The 13,855-nt window shown below is 37.0% G+C and overlaps 1 protein-coding gene across 3 annotated transcripts; it reads right to left on the minus strand.

The window, feature by feature from the left end:
- Positions 1 to 644: 644 nt before the first annotated feature.
- Positions 645 to 13,843, minus strand: HENMT1 (HEN methyltransferase 1). 3 transcript variants are annotated; one of them, XR_012674527.1, is made up of 8 exons: positions 12,129 to 13,318; positions 10,424 to 10,536; positions 9,206 to 9,340; positions 8,613 to 8,795; positions 6,789 to 6,966; positions 4,431 to 4,873; positions 1,922 to 1,973; positions 645 to 677 (listed from the first exon to the last, which is right to left on the minus strand). XR_012674527.1 is itself a non-coding variant. In XM_075156501.1 (7 exons), exons 2-7 carry the CDS (start codon positions 12,243 to 12,245, stop codon positions 4,463 to 4,465), a joined length of 1,137 nt encoding a protein of 378 aa, XP_075012602.1. In that variant the 5' UTR covers positions 12,246 to 12,260; positions 13,723 to 13,843; the 3' UTR covers positions 3,702 to 4,462. The 3 variants fall into 3 exon arrangements, 2 of the variants coding, with proteins under 2 accessions (XP_075012602.1, XP_075012601.1); XM_075156501.1 differs by lacking the exons at positions 645 to 677; positions 1,922 to 1,973 and adding an exon at positions 13,723 to 13,843 and having other exon boundaries at positions 3,702 to 4,873; positions 12,129 to 12,260; XM_075156500.1 differs by lacking the exons at positions 645 to 677; positions 1,922 to 1,973 and having other exon boundaries at positions 3,702 to 4,873; positions 12,129 to 13,317.
- Between the last annotated feature and the right edge of the window lie 12 nt (positions 13,844 to 13,855).

The following is a 13,855-nucleotide window of genomic DNA, read 5'->3' on the forward strand; positions in this document are numbered from 1 at the left end:
TTTCTCTACTGCTTTTCAAACTTTACCTCTGCAGCTTCTTAAACTTAATCTCCAGTCCACAAAGTATTTAATGGCACTTTACTAGTACATAGTTATTTATCTGTCTCCTGGAGAGGAAAAGTAATATGTCAGTCTTACGCAAATGAAAATCAATTTTGAAGTGTGAAGCATATTGGTAGGTTAATTATTAAGCAGACTCCACAACTAGCATTATTTGGGGAAAGCGAGGGCACTGTCTATAGTCCCTCTTCACCTTGCAAGTGACAAAATTAATCCTCCTCAGTTAAAGCGTAAAGACTTACTACTTAAACTTTTCATACAGCTTGTGTAACTTTGTAAATTACCTTCTTATTTTTCTAACAAAACTATTTGTGGTATGTATTTCTTTTCTCATCAATGCTTTCAAAATAACCAAGCTTTTTGGAACTGCAGTAAGCATCTGTTCTTACATAAAAACAACTAGATTGGTGAAAATTGCAGCTAATTACAGTACAAACTATTTGACACTCAGATCAGTTCAGTAATCAATTAATTGTATAGTAAGGATTAAGAGAAGTAACTGTACCATGTATAACCAACTCCAGTCTCAGCTGTATTTCAATCCAAAAAGGAAGAAAATTTTTCAAAAATTTCAGCACAATATCCTCAAATTTCTTTTGTGGGTTGTTGTCTCTCTTCTGGAATCAACAGTTTCCACATAGAATAAAAGGCAAATCTCAGCAGCAAACAAATCCTCCACTTAAGGACTTCACAGTGAAGAGTTTCAGAAATATGAAGTATACATGTATATACATAAAACATTCATAGATGCTAGTCACCTTACTGAATACCACAGCTGCAAATATAATCACTAGGGGATTTTTTTTTTTTAAATGCTTAGGTTTTTTTCTATTTCTGTGTTTTCACACTGTTTTAGTGACATGTACATTGTAAGGAAAACATGTCACTTGGACATGGTTTTTTTTTAATCTGGAACGAGAACATCTCGTGAATGAAAATAAGGCTATGCACCACTGTTGCATACACATATGTAATATACCGAAGTAAAACCATTATTGTGGTATAGGAAAAGGTTTTCCTTTACTACTACAGAAAAAAAAAAAGTAGAGATATGAAGTACCAGAACTTAAAATGCTGTCATTGAACGCTTAGGTGCATTTTGTGGACCTTCTGACATGGGAAAACAACAATATAGAGACAAATATTAGCATGGGGAAAAATTACTTTCTGTAATTCTTGAGGCAAAGTTACACATAACTCAGCTGTAAGTGAATGATCCAAACCTCATTTATCAACATAATGATAACAAGTATGGAATAGAGCCCAATACCATGGAAACCCATGGGAGACAGGACTGAAACACATCAGAAGTTGCAAGATCTATTTGTTTGAGAAATCTCTGGGGAGACAGACAATTTAACTCCTACAGCTCTCACAATTAGGCAGTTGGTTTTTATTTATTAAAGTAAGTGAGAGGATATTTTTAGATTTTATTTATACTACTTCCTCACTTTGTTATTATTATTTTAAAACACCGATCAGAAACATTCTGTTCAGCTATTCTGACCATAACCAATCCCTACTAACTTGCTCAATAGCTATCAAGTTATTTCCCTTACATTCAGGATACTGCACTGTTTTTTTTGTTTTGTGGTGGGATTTTTTTGTTTTTTTAATCTACTTTATTTGGATTTTAGTTTTGAACAACATAAGGTTGATCTGTTTTGAGATGTGTGTGCCATCTCCTGGTCAGTGATAAAATCTGATTTAGTCATGAGTCTAAAACATTTTATCTTCATAAACATCCTTTCAGCATTTGAGACATCAGAATTCACCTTGGTCAAACTGCAAGTTTAAATAGGACACAATAAATATTGTGTTTATTCACAAATAGGCATAATAGTTTAATCAAAAGACCAACCTGATAATGAAGAGCTGTGCGCAGTGAATCCTGTGAGAGGGTTTGACTGCTCCTGAAAAGACAGTTAATTCAGTACTTTAAAGAAAATCTTGATTAAAATTTATTTAAGCCAGTGGAAACCTGGAAAGCTGGCACACAAAATAGCGTACCTTGTTTTAGTAAAAGCTAGCAGTCTCAATTAAAATGTATATATTCTAAATAGCACTTCTGTATATGATACGTAATAGCTTCTTCAGTTTCAGTACACATACATATACTAAGGAACACTGCGAACTGACAGGGCCAAACATCTGGGGCTTGACTTTAGATTTTCCCCAGGAAAGGCATAAGCATGAAAGTAAGGATTGATATTGGCCCTAGCTATCATTAAAAACTAAACCCTGTTATAAAGAAGGGGAAGAGGATCCACGAACCCTTTAAAAATTGGATTATGGTTTAGGCCCCTTCACGTCAGTCCACCAAATATTCACATAAACCATTTTCCAAATATAACTACAAAGCCTTAAAGATATAATGTTTTGAGGAAAAACAAGCAGGTATTTGTATACAATCTTGTCTGTTCACAAGACATTCCTGTAATTAGATGTTACCTGAATACAAAATTCAAGGCAAATATTATTCCAAATCTGACAGGTCCTCCTTCTCTTCCCCTTTCCTCATTTAAAAGTGATGCTATAAAGTATACTAAAGAGACAATGTTTCAAAAAGAAAGGACACAGGAAGAAGTTCTGTGGTCCAAAAATCTTCTAACCATAGCAAACCATATAGTGAACTGCAGAGATATTTTCTAATAACAAACCAATGCTATTCTCAAACAGCTATGCTTATTAGTGTCCAAAGAATCTTTACCCATTTTGAATTTTACATATATTTTAACATATCAACTACGGCAAGTTCATATCATAATGTCAAAAAAGTGAAACCAGTCTAAATATTGTATTAAAGATTAATTTTAATAAAATTAATTCTTAAAATTAATTATAAATATTGTGATAAATTATTTTTAATAATCCATGTCTATTTGTTGCAGGAGAAAAAATCTCCCACAAAAGACAAAGCTTATTAAGTAAGAATTTTTTAATCATTCAGTATGGCAGAGCACTGCAGATCATTCTTCTTTCCCTGAAACTGAACCTGTTATAGATTCTGTAGCATTTCTCAATTCAGAGAATTACAGCTGCCTTTTCCCTTTATGTCTGACCTTTCACCTTAATCATTTCAAGTGAATTCCAAAAATTTAGAAGGTAGAATGCAGACATCTTTAAGAAACAGTCAGCCCTTACACAGAATTTTTTATTTTCAGAAAGTTGTGAAACATTCATGTTTCACAAGCACAAAGTCAGTTCTGGTAATACTAGCTCATTCAAAGCTGCCACTGACATTGTGAAACATATACAGAATGAGGCCTTTTAATTAACCATCTCTTCTCGTAAGAAATACTCAGTTGAGATATTAAAATTTTGGTTAAGAAAATTCAGGTATCCAAAGAAACTTAAGAAGAACTGCAGTGTGTTGCTTCATTAATCCTATATGAACAAGCCAATCCTGTGCATCCTTCAAAATTTCTGCCTTCATAAGTCCTTTGTCTAACATTTGCTTACTGTGCATTTACACCTAAAATTCAGCTCTACTTAAGAAAAAGTCATCCCGGCCAAGCCAGTAAGCTCTCCTATCTATTACACCTCTGCTTTTCATTTCTGCTGAGTGTGTCATCAAGACTTTTTGGAGAACAGCTGCATGTGAAAACACAGAAATTTTTTTTCAGATACACCGAGGCCAGTTTGACATTCACAATGACAGATTTTTTTTATTTTTTATTTTTTCAAAAACAGAATAGTCAAAGATACCAGTTTCAAGTTAATTAAATGCAGCTTCTGGAAATTTACAGGACGCAAGTTATTTCCCAAGCCGCAGTTATCAAGAAACTGGATAAAACAATAGGGCTAAATCTACCTTCCCCCACCACCACCACCTTACATCCAGCATCATGGCACTCTTCCCCAGTATTGAATTTACCAAGCTATAAATGTTTGTGGCATATTCCAATTTATCTGGAACAATATTTGGTTTTCATGAAGGCTGAGTATGTGCTTGTCATGAAAAAGGCATCTATAAATTTTATTCTATTAAGAAAAAAAACTTGCCCTAAACCTACATCTAACTCATATTATTCAGCACAACAACATAGTTCTGTGTTATCATCAACCATCCTTGGAGCTAACAAAAGATTACCAAAAAGAATCTAGTTATGATAGCTACAATATGGTAATAGAAAACAAACAGAAATACTTAAAATTTTTCTTCACGGGAATTAGTTCCTTCCTCTTAGCCCCTAATACTCTACTTCAAAACCCTACGAGTTACTGCGATCTTTGTCAGCAGCACTCATCTTCACCAAATGAGAGAGGTGCTGATGGATAAATGCTGGAAGGTTTAGAAAAGATTTTGTGGTTCTAGTTAGCATACAAAACACACCATTTTGACAGCTACTAAAAGATCCTTTCATTACTTTAACTGAACTTTGTATGAGAAATCTGTGATCTAATTCTCTTCATTTTCGTGTCCAGTGTTGAACATCACAGCAGAACCGTCACTGCTCAGTGCTACCTTGCCAGCAATAAGCTTGCATAACTTCTCAAAGGTACCACAAAGTCGATTCACTTTCGGAAAAGAAAAGATTGTTGTAAGGGGTATATAAACCACACTTCCATCGACAAATGGTTCCATGCTTTTTTCAACAACCAGTTTTCCAAGATCTTCTGAAAAACAGTTCATTGAAGGTTGGAGTTTGGATTTTCTCTCAGTAGGATCATCATTACACTCCTCATGTTCTGACATTAAACAGTCCAGCAGACTTTGCTTAATAATTTGTGCTGTGAAAATAACTTCACTGACCACTGCATTCTGCAGGTACTTCTCATCTTTAAGACTTGGATACACTGCTTTGAAGACCTTTACAACATACAAGAACACATATAATGTTTATCATTATCATAGGCTCAGATTTTAACATTCGCTTGTCAAAAAGAACTTCTAAAATGTGAACATAATTTTTGATTCAATCCTGTTTTGCTTATTACTTTAAACATTTTCAGATAACAGAAAAACTAGACAATATGACTTGATTTTATGTACTACAACTACAGTGGCAATTAGATAAGTTAACGGAACTTCAAAAAAATCAGGCTTATATCTGCAAGCTATACTTGTAGATCAGGCAAGTTGAAGTCCTGCAATTCTTCAATTCTTTTTAATCATTCTCTTACTTTCCACATTACTCATCATGAGGCTCATCATGCGGCTCTGGTGACAGTTCCACAGCTACGTAGATTCTAAACTACTTCTGAACTGTCATCTGGAAACCAGGACTGTAGCTATGTCTTTCATTCTGTTTTCAGAGTAAAACATGAAATGTGCTCTCACAGATGCAGAGAAGGCTAAACAATAAATTGTGACATCAAAATCTGTGAACTTGTAATGTGTTCTACACTGAGCTATACTCCAAGACAATTAAGGAAACTAGGCAGGCAATCTCAGACCCACTAGTTTATTAGGAAGTGCTTTATACCAACACACTACTACTCAAGTTCCACAGTCTATAACTATTTCTTTTTACTTTCTGATTACATCTTGAAATGTTGATTTATTCCCATAAATTAGTTACATAATAAAATAAAAAGTAATTTGATAGTCCAGGTTTGATAAGAAACACATGAGATATAACACTCTAGTTTAAACTCAAAGGATACTGATGTCAAAACTCCCTCCATAATGACCCTGTAACAGAAGATAGTGAAAGCAATTTCTAGTACATGTTAGTCACCTAGACATATTTCCAAGTTTGTTGAGCGTTAAAGAGCACTTCACAATTCTAGTAAGGGCAGCAGATGGACAGCTGAAATGTCTTTATAGCTTGGAAACTACGAAAGACATTCCCATAATGTCACTTCACATTTCACTTCAGGTCACAAGTCACTTGAAGATACACATATATCTTTCAACAAAGAAGTGAAATATTAGAGTATGTTCACTGAAACAAATAACTTAAGGCCTCATGAGATTAAAAAAAAAGGAATATATTTCTTTTTGCATTACTACTTCATGTTATCTCTGAAAAAAAATGTCCTTTGATTTATACCACATGGCACTTACATGCATTAGGCTTTGTCAGCGTGACACACTGCAACACACAGCAGAGTACTTTACAAAAATATTATCTGATTATCTAAAGTGAAAGCCAGTGAGTGCTAAAAAATAAAAAGGTTTGATGTGCACCACCAGAGAACGGGGTACTTGGGAAGATCCCATGCCTCTGCAAAAACCAGAACTAGCTACCTGAAAACACCGAGATTAGGGTGTAACATCAAATGCTACTGAGTAAGGCAAACCACACAAAACAGGTCCTGTCAACCCAATTTCTGGGAAATGCCTTCCTTCTGATAATATATTTTACAAGACACTGCAGTTCTTCAAAACACACACTCTGTTAGAAACGCTTTTTTATGCTTTTTATTTTTTCAGTATCTGAAAAGTCAGTGTCAGTGCCAACAACCACATGATGAAAGAATGAATGATTAGAGGAACAATTATCAAAATAGTGTCACAGTATACCTGGTGAAAAGGAGAATTTTCATTCTAAGAATAACAGTATGTTAAAATAAGAATGATTATCGTACTGCTATTTAGCAAATAATCTAAAAGTTAAAGGCCTTTATACAATTAGAAACACAAATCATGGACTTCGACTCTTTTGATCAGAGCTAAGACTGGATAGCAATAGTAGACCACAGTAAGAACACCTTCACAGGCAGGTCATAGAAAATTTTACTCTTTATTCATCCCCCTAAAGGAAGAAAATAATACTTACCATTTTGTAAACTGCTTCAGTGGGTTTTTCAGACTGAGCAGATTCACTGGTTTGAGGATATTTTCTAATAAACACACCTATTTGGGTACAAAACCCAACATTCTCCATTCCTGTTGGTGGCTGCCCTACGCCAGTAAATTCCACCGAGTAATCATAGTGTCTAGCAGTCTCTAGAGCCCTAAGAAAGACAAATTATTCCAATCATACTAAATACTCATCTTTTAATGTGATAAAGATGCATTCTCTAACAGAGGCAAGACTCTGAGCCTGTGAATGCTTGAACATAATTTCTCTAATAATACTCACATGCCTGAAGATAAGCACTTGTCAAAACTTGGTGAATCAGAGCTGTAATAATATGCCTACCATAGTCTGAATCATTTAATAATCAGTAATTTAGGCAACCAAACATTACTGTTATTTCTAAAATATCTGCATAGAATATGCATGTTCACAGTTGCTTACTCACTGTCTTAAATGCATTGAAAGTGAGCTAAAAACTACCAATTTTAGAGAACAAAATTATTTAAGAACGCATAAAAAACATACACACCCCAAAATCACAAGAGATCCGTTTATAGAAAAAAAAAATTAGGTTTGTTATAAATGTATAAAGAGTAAAGTCTACCTAATCAAGGTTACCACAATGTACAGGACATCTAAATGAAAACCAATCTTGTAGTACTGTATATCAGCCAGTGTGAAAAACCTGAAAAAATGGCACTACCGACCTGCATCATTCTCCATGAAAAAGTAGTAAACTAAATTAATATCTCAGGTACTTTAGAGAATATTGCAATATTTATATTTCACAACACAAACATAACGACTTTCTCATGTTTGCAGCTCAAAAAATATCACCCTTTCAGTGATATCAGTATTTTTAATTCACCTATATCCAAAAGCAGAATCCAAATTTACTTCAAGTCATATAAATGGTCTCTAAGGTATTCATCCTTTAGCTAATAACACAGGTAGGTGTTAGTAACATTATTTAGGGAAAAATATATGCTTCACGCTTTGCAAAACTATATACTCAAAAGTCACTGCATACTTTAAAGTCTATGGCAGGAACAACTTAACTTAAGGGGCAAATTTTCCAAGATACAATTTCTGACCAAAAGTTGGCTATTGAGGTATGGCATCCTTTACTGTACCAGATATTTTCTTCCACAACTGCCTAGCAGTTGAATGTTATCACAGGATATATATATCCGACTCCCTCTTTATTTTGGTTTTATTCCATCTACTGATATTAGAGTAAGATACATCTCATGCAACCCTCTGTCATGTACACACGCTGCATAAAATCTTTCATTGTGCCATGATCCACTAAACTAGCCTTAACTTTATTCAACATGCTCTGCTACTGTGATTATTTGATAAATCTGCTTGCATACTTTTACAGAAAGGTCTGGACTAATTCAGTGCTTTGATTACACATCATACATAGTGAGCACATTTCTTGGGTTTTTATGAAGCATTTCTGTAACAGGGTATTATTATGTGAACAGGTTAATTAATACCTTACATTTCAAAGGCATTAATTGTAATAAAGATACATAAAAAGGAAAGTAAAAGTTTTAAATATTTTTTGCAGGGGAAAAAAAAAAGCAAGCCAACTTAACAATCATCATAAAATGCAAAACCCACACAGCATGCTTAACTATTTATAACAGCAAAGAAATGTTTCACCAAATCAGTAGGTGTGAAACTCCACTGACACCAAACCACATACACAAACCATTCTGAAAATGTATAGCTATTCCTTTCTCACATTACTGAACACTCAGAGCTGCCTGCATACAAGTTCAGTAAACTCACCAGCTTTGAAATTGCACTCGGTTCCATTCAAATTTGTGGTCTGGATGCCTGAATAATGTCACTCCTGGAAGCAAAGGATTAAATTCAGAATTTGGAGTACTGATCACAACTATGCTTGGAGCCATGAAACCAAACACCACTTCAGGAAACTTCTTTAGTTCTGATTGTTCCAGGTGCTCTATTCTGTAAAGGATAAGTTATGTATGTCTTTAAAAACACCCTACTATATTTCAATCTCCTTAACAACCAGTCAAAAAAAACCCCAAACCCGTATCTGTACCTTGCAATTTTAAATTTTAAGCCTAGCTCTGCAATATTAGCATTGGCAGCATGGCTGAGTGGCAGCTTAGAGATTATTGTCTGAGAAAATTTCCTCTTGCATTTTGTACTTTTTCAACAATATCCTTTTTCCACCATAAGCTAGCACCACTTGAATTTCTTCATATGGTTAATTTAAGCACAAATTAGAAGATGCCCCATTCTGCTACTCTTCTGCTTCAAAGGTTTGATCAAGTCTGTTTAGGGTATGGACAAAATTCCAAACTGAACCCTAATGAACTCAGAAAAATGTAGTATGTTGGCCTAATACTCACAGTTCAATACACGTTACCAAGTCAAAACCAAGCATGCAAGGATCTTTATGGGCAACCGAACCATGATGCAAGGTAACAGTTAGGGATCTTTCAGCCGGTTGCAAATAATCACCAGGAAGAGGAGACAACCTATGCCTACAAAAGTATTAAAAACACGATGTCATAAAAAGGACATTATGGCAAGACAAATTGTGCATGTAACTGAACTAGCTAACACCCTACATAAATACCTTGTAAATCTCAAAAACGTTAACTATTTTACAGGGATTAAAAAAAAAGAATTTCTAATACAAACACTTTTTATGACTGTCTACAACAGGACAGGAAGAGCAGAGGAGTTAATCCAGCAGTTGTCCTTCATGTTTACAAAAATTTCCGCTATACTTTCAAGCCACTTGTAAACTCTGATAGCAGCTCAACTCAACACACAGAGTAAGTCTGGCTCAGACACGCTTTACAGGGTTTTTGGGGAAGCTATTAGGCAAGCATATTAACCTTTTTTTTCCAAATAAAATAGACTGAGACTAAAATATATGTGCAAATTTCATTCTGAAATACTGCATCAGACAAAACACACAACAAACATTAAATATAATAAAAGGCTACTTTTATTCATTCTTGAGAAAGAGCAAGTGATAATGTCAGCCTCTAGATCCTACATATTCATTGAAACCTTATTAATCAGCTTCCAAGAGAGAAACTTTGGTGTTTCTCACCAGTCTGACCCATGCTTCAAAGATCACATAAACTTCAAATTTTAGAGCCTTCCAAGCTGACACAAAACATTGAGCTAATCTTCCCATTTCAAAAAGATTAACAAGAACGAAGTCCCCACCACGGTGACTAAAAGAGAGTTACATGCACATTTCAAAAAGATCAGATTTGCATACCACAGTAATGTCATGTATAAGCATAAACAGATACTACTAATACAATGTGTTAGTACCTTTACAGTGTATTTTTCAGATGCACACACCTTCATGGCCATTCCATGACTTGCACCTTTGCTACGTGAGGTGATGTTATGGGCATCTACAGCCCAGTAGTCCACAAACACAGGTGCAACATAACTAAGTAACAACAATGGACAGCTCTTCATTTGCCGAGCTGGTATTTCTGCATTTACCTTCATTTTGAACTTCTTGAGAAGAAATGATGTAGCATGCCACTAGATCAAGCCAAATACAAACCTTAGATTAACACAATGCAAGAGCTTACATTTTCTCTTTCATTACACTTGCACAGATATCTAGCCCAGCTAACACTTCAATGCAACTGCAGAATTTCAGCATCCAGAGAAGCGTACAGTCGGCACATCCTAAATCTGCCACCTGTAAATTAGATATTAAACAATGTGTAAATGCTGCATATTTCCAATTAATTTCAGAGACTTTCATAAAATAAAAATTCCATATTTATGTCAAAATAACATTTTAATGAGAAAATAAAGCATTTCACAATCATAACTAAAATTTACAGTTGCACACAGGATAGACATGGATTTGAAAATTCTTTTTAAAAATGTATACGAAGATCCTACAAGATGTTTTAAATGGATTAACCTTTTGTTATTACAGCTATAAACAAGTACATGTAGAGCATCCCACTGACTCTGGAGAACATCTTCCACATGAAGGCACATTCCCTCAAATAACTGTAAGGTATGATTTTTAAGTATTAAAGCTGTAGCAATTTTCACATTCACCACTGCTTTTCACTGGCCTGCTCTCCATCCAAAACACTGAGAATAGGCTCACCAGCAGCCAAGCTAACAGCAAAGGATCTGCATAAAACAAGTTTACAGGCTCAGTCTAATGTTTAAGTGGGGAAGGCTGGGGATATTCAGACTACAAAGTCAAATATATAATAGATATTCTTTCCTGTAAGCTTAAGAGGTAGTTGAGTACACAAATCAAACCCCACTTTTCTTTCTCAGGCTAAGTCAAGGTTGAAGCACACTGCTCAGTACTCAGTGTGAAAATTCTAAGTTGTTTCTATTCAGCTTACCTCTACCCTGTGCGTAAACAGAAAGTTTACACCCTGCCCATTTCACATCCTAAATCAGAAAATTCAAACCTTTAAATACAGATGCAAGACTCCTGAATACATTCTATTTAAAAGTAGATTATAGTGCCATGACCTCATAGACTGGATTAGATTTTTATTAGCTACTAGAAGTATGATTATGTGAGTGCACTGCAGGTGCATTTCTCATCAGTTTCTTCGATGCTCCATAAGACATTAACATCAGTTTCAGAGTTGAACACTGAAGACAGAGGCACTTCTCACCTTCCTACATTTTGGAAGGAGGTGCTGGGAGAGAGGACATTTGAGAAAAGAACAAACACTACACAATATTACTTAAATAATTTAACTTTTCAAGATGACTATCAAAACAAGAGCCCTGGTATATGGAGGGGGGGGGAAGAGGGGGGGCGGGGAACAGGAGGGGGTGACAAGACCTTAAGAAAGAGGAGGAGAGTTAGCCTCACATAATCCCACACTCTTAACGTCACTTCTCATCTGAGAACATCCATGTGAATGATGAGGTAAACCTGATACCATATACGGAACTAACAGCTCTAGAAAGCAAAACCCAACTATGATGAAAGCAGCTTGAACCAAAATCCTCAGCATTAAATTAAAACCAGAATGCCACCTAGTCTCCAAAACAGGCTAAGGCATTTTTCTTGTTTAGATTTTCCCCTCTTCCCATCAATTAACATTAATTATATGCACCCCTGAAAAACAAAACATGACCATCAAGGTCTGCTAAGGCAATTCAGTTTTAACAATAGCTCCTCCAGTACTGTTGTTTAGTAAATAGGTCAGCAGGTTATCCAGGCATTTCCTGTCTTCCTGAGATACCTAATGTTAACTTTTTTTTTCAAATTTATAACGTAAAAAGACAAAACATACCAACCTTCTTAGGTTTGTATTTCCCCACTAAATCTTTAATGAACTGGTAGCGTTGTTTGTACAAAGGAGGTGTAAATTTAATAATTCCTGTAAACTGTTCTTCTTGAAAGTTCTTATCCATAATATTTTGCTAATGCTAAAATAAAAAAGTTAAGTCTTATTTTCTGAAGCAGTTTGTAACATATCAAATTACAGAGTTTGCTGTTTTCAGTGGCGTTCTATTCACAATTAAGCACGGGTAGACCTCATCCCAGTTCTATTCAGCGAATGACAAAAACATAGGAATTAGTGAAATTAGGCACTAGTTGCTCCCTCCACATATAATGATCTAAATAACCTTTTTATAAACAATTATAAATCACACACAACCATAAAAAAGCAAGTTTCATGATTTGTCACTCTCTATCCAGCACACCAGTTTACACAACTGCAACATATTTAATCTTCCTTGGCTTTACTGGCAAGTGCAGAAAAATAAATAATTTCTTGCTCGTGTGCCTGCTTTCTTGTCTGTCATCTACCATTTGTTTTACCTTACAATTCAGATGATTTTATATCTAGATTTATGTATGTATGGCTCAATACAATTTCTATAATGTAACAACGAGCAGGAAATATTTGAATAATTACTGTGTGTGCAAGAGGAAAGGTTCTGCTAGACCTTAGCTTTACACTTACTGTGAGCTAAACCTTGTTATTAGTGCCTGCATTTTATAAGTAATCTAACATAATTTAACATAACCCTTAGTGCATTTTCAACTCTCCCACCTTTTATTACAAACTACGTTTTAGCACACAAAAATATTTAACAAGAAATATCCCCGCTAAACCTAAAAATAAGGCCCTAGTGAAGAATGAACTCCACGGGATTCACTTAAGTGAAGGAACGTGGTCCTTCGCGCACATGGCTTTCTAGAGCCGCCACCCCCCCAGGCGGCTGCTGCAGCCCAGGGCCCACTAGCAAGTCTAACGGGCAGCGGGTCCAACACAACCAAAGCAGTTGAGCCGAGGCTGCTGGCAACTTGACCGCCGCATTTTTATACATAACTGTAACTATATATGTATTTTTATATATATATATAAAATATATATGTACAAAAACCAGGAAACAGCCTCGGTGTTGAGGCCAGTCATTTGCCTTCCTAGGACCAAAGTGAACCTGCTGGACTCCCCTCACCAGTAACCGGCTACGGAGCCAGCCCCCAGGCACCCACCTCCTCATCCCCACACGCTCCCGGCCCGCAGGCTGCGCCGCAGCCCTCCCCAGGTTCCGTACTAGGCAGCCCGCGGCTGCCTCAGCCCTCGCCTCCCCAGCCAGGGCCGCCTCAGCCCCGCAGCGCCAGTCCGGCCCCGGCCCCAGCTCTCGCCCAGGGGCTGCTCCCCGCTCTCCGCAGGGCCCGCGAGGGGTACGGCTGAGCGGCGCTGACCGCCCCCGGCCCCAGCTCTCGCCCAGGGGCTGCTCCCCGCTCTCCGCAGGGCCCGCGAGGGGTACGGCTGAGCGGCGCTGACCGCCCCCGGCCCCTCGACAGCCCTTTCCTGACGCCCGCCGCAGACATCCCCCCGCCCTTCCCCTTCCACCGCCTCCCCCTAACGCTGACCTCCCGCAAGCAACCGCCTCGCCTGGCGAGCAGCACCGCGAACGCCCGCCGCGGCAGGAAAGGCGCGCGGCGCTGCCTCAGGCGGGAGCCGCGCGCGGCCGGGCCGGCCCAGCCCCGCCCCGCGCCCCTCCGC

The sequence above is a fragment of the Calonectris borealis genome, chromosome 8 (assembly GCF_964195595.1).
Source record: "Calonectris borealis chromosome 8, bCalBor7.hap1.2, whole genome shotgun sequence".
NCBI lineage: Eukaryota > Metazoa > Chordata > Aves > Procellariiformes > Procellariidae > Calonectris > Calonectris borealis.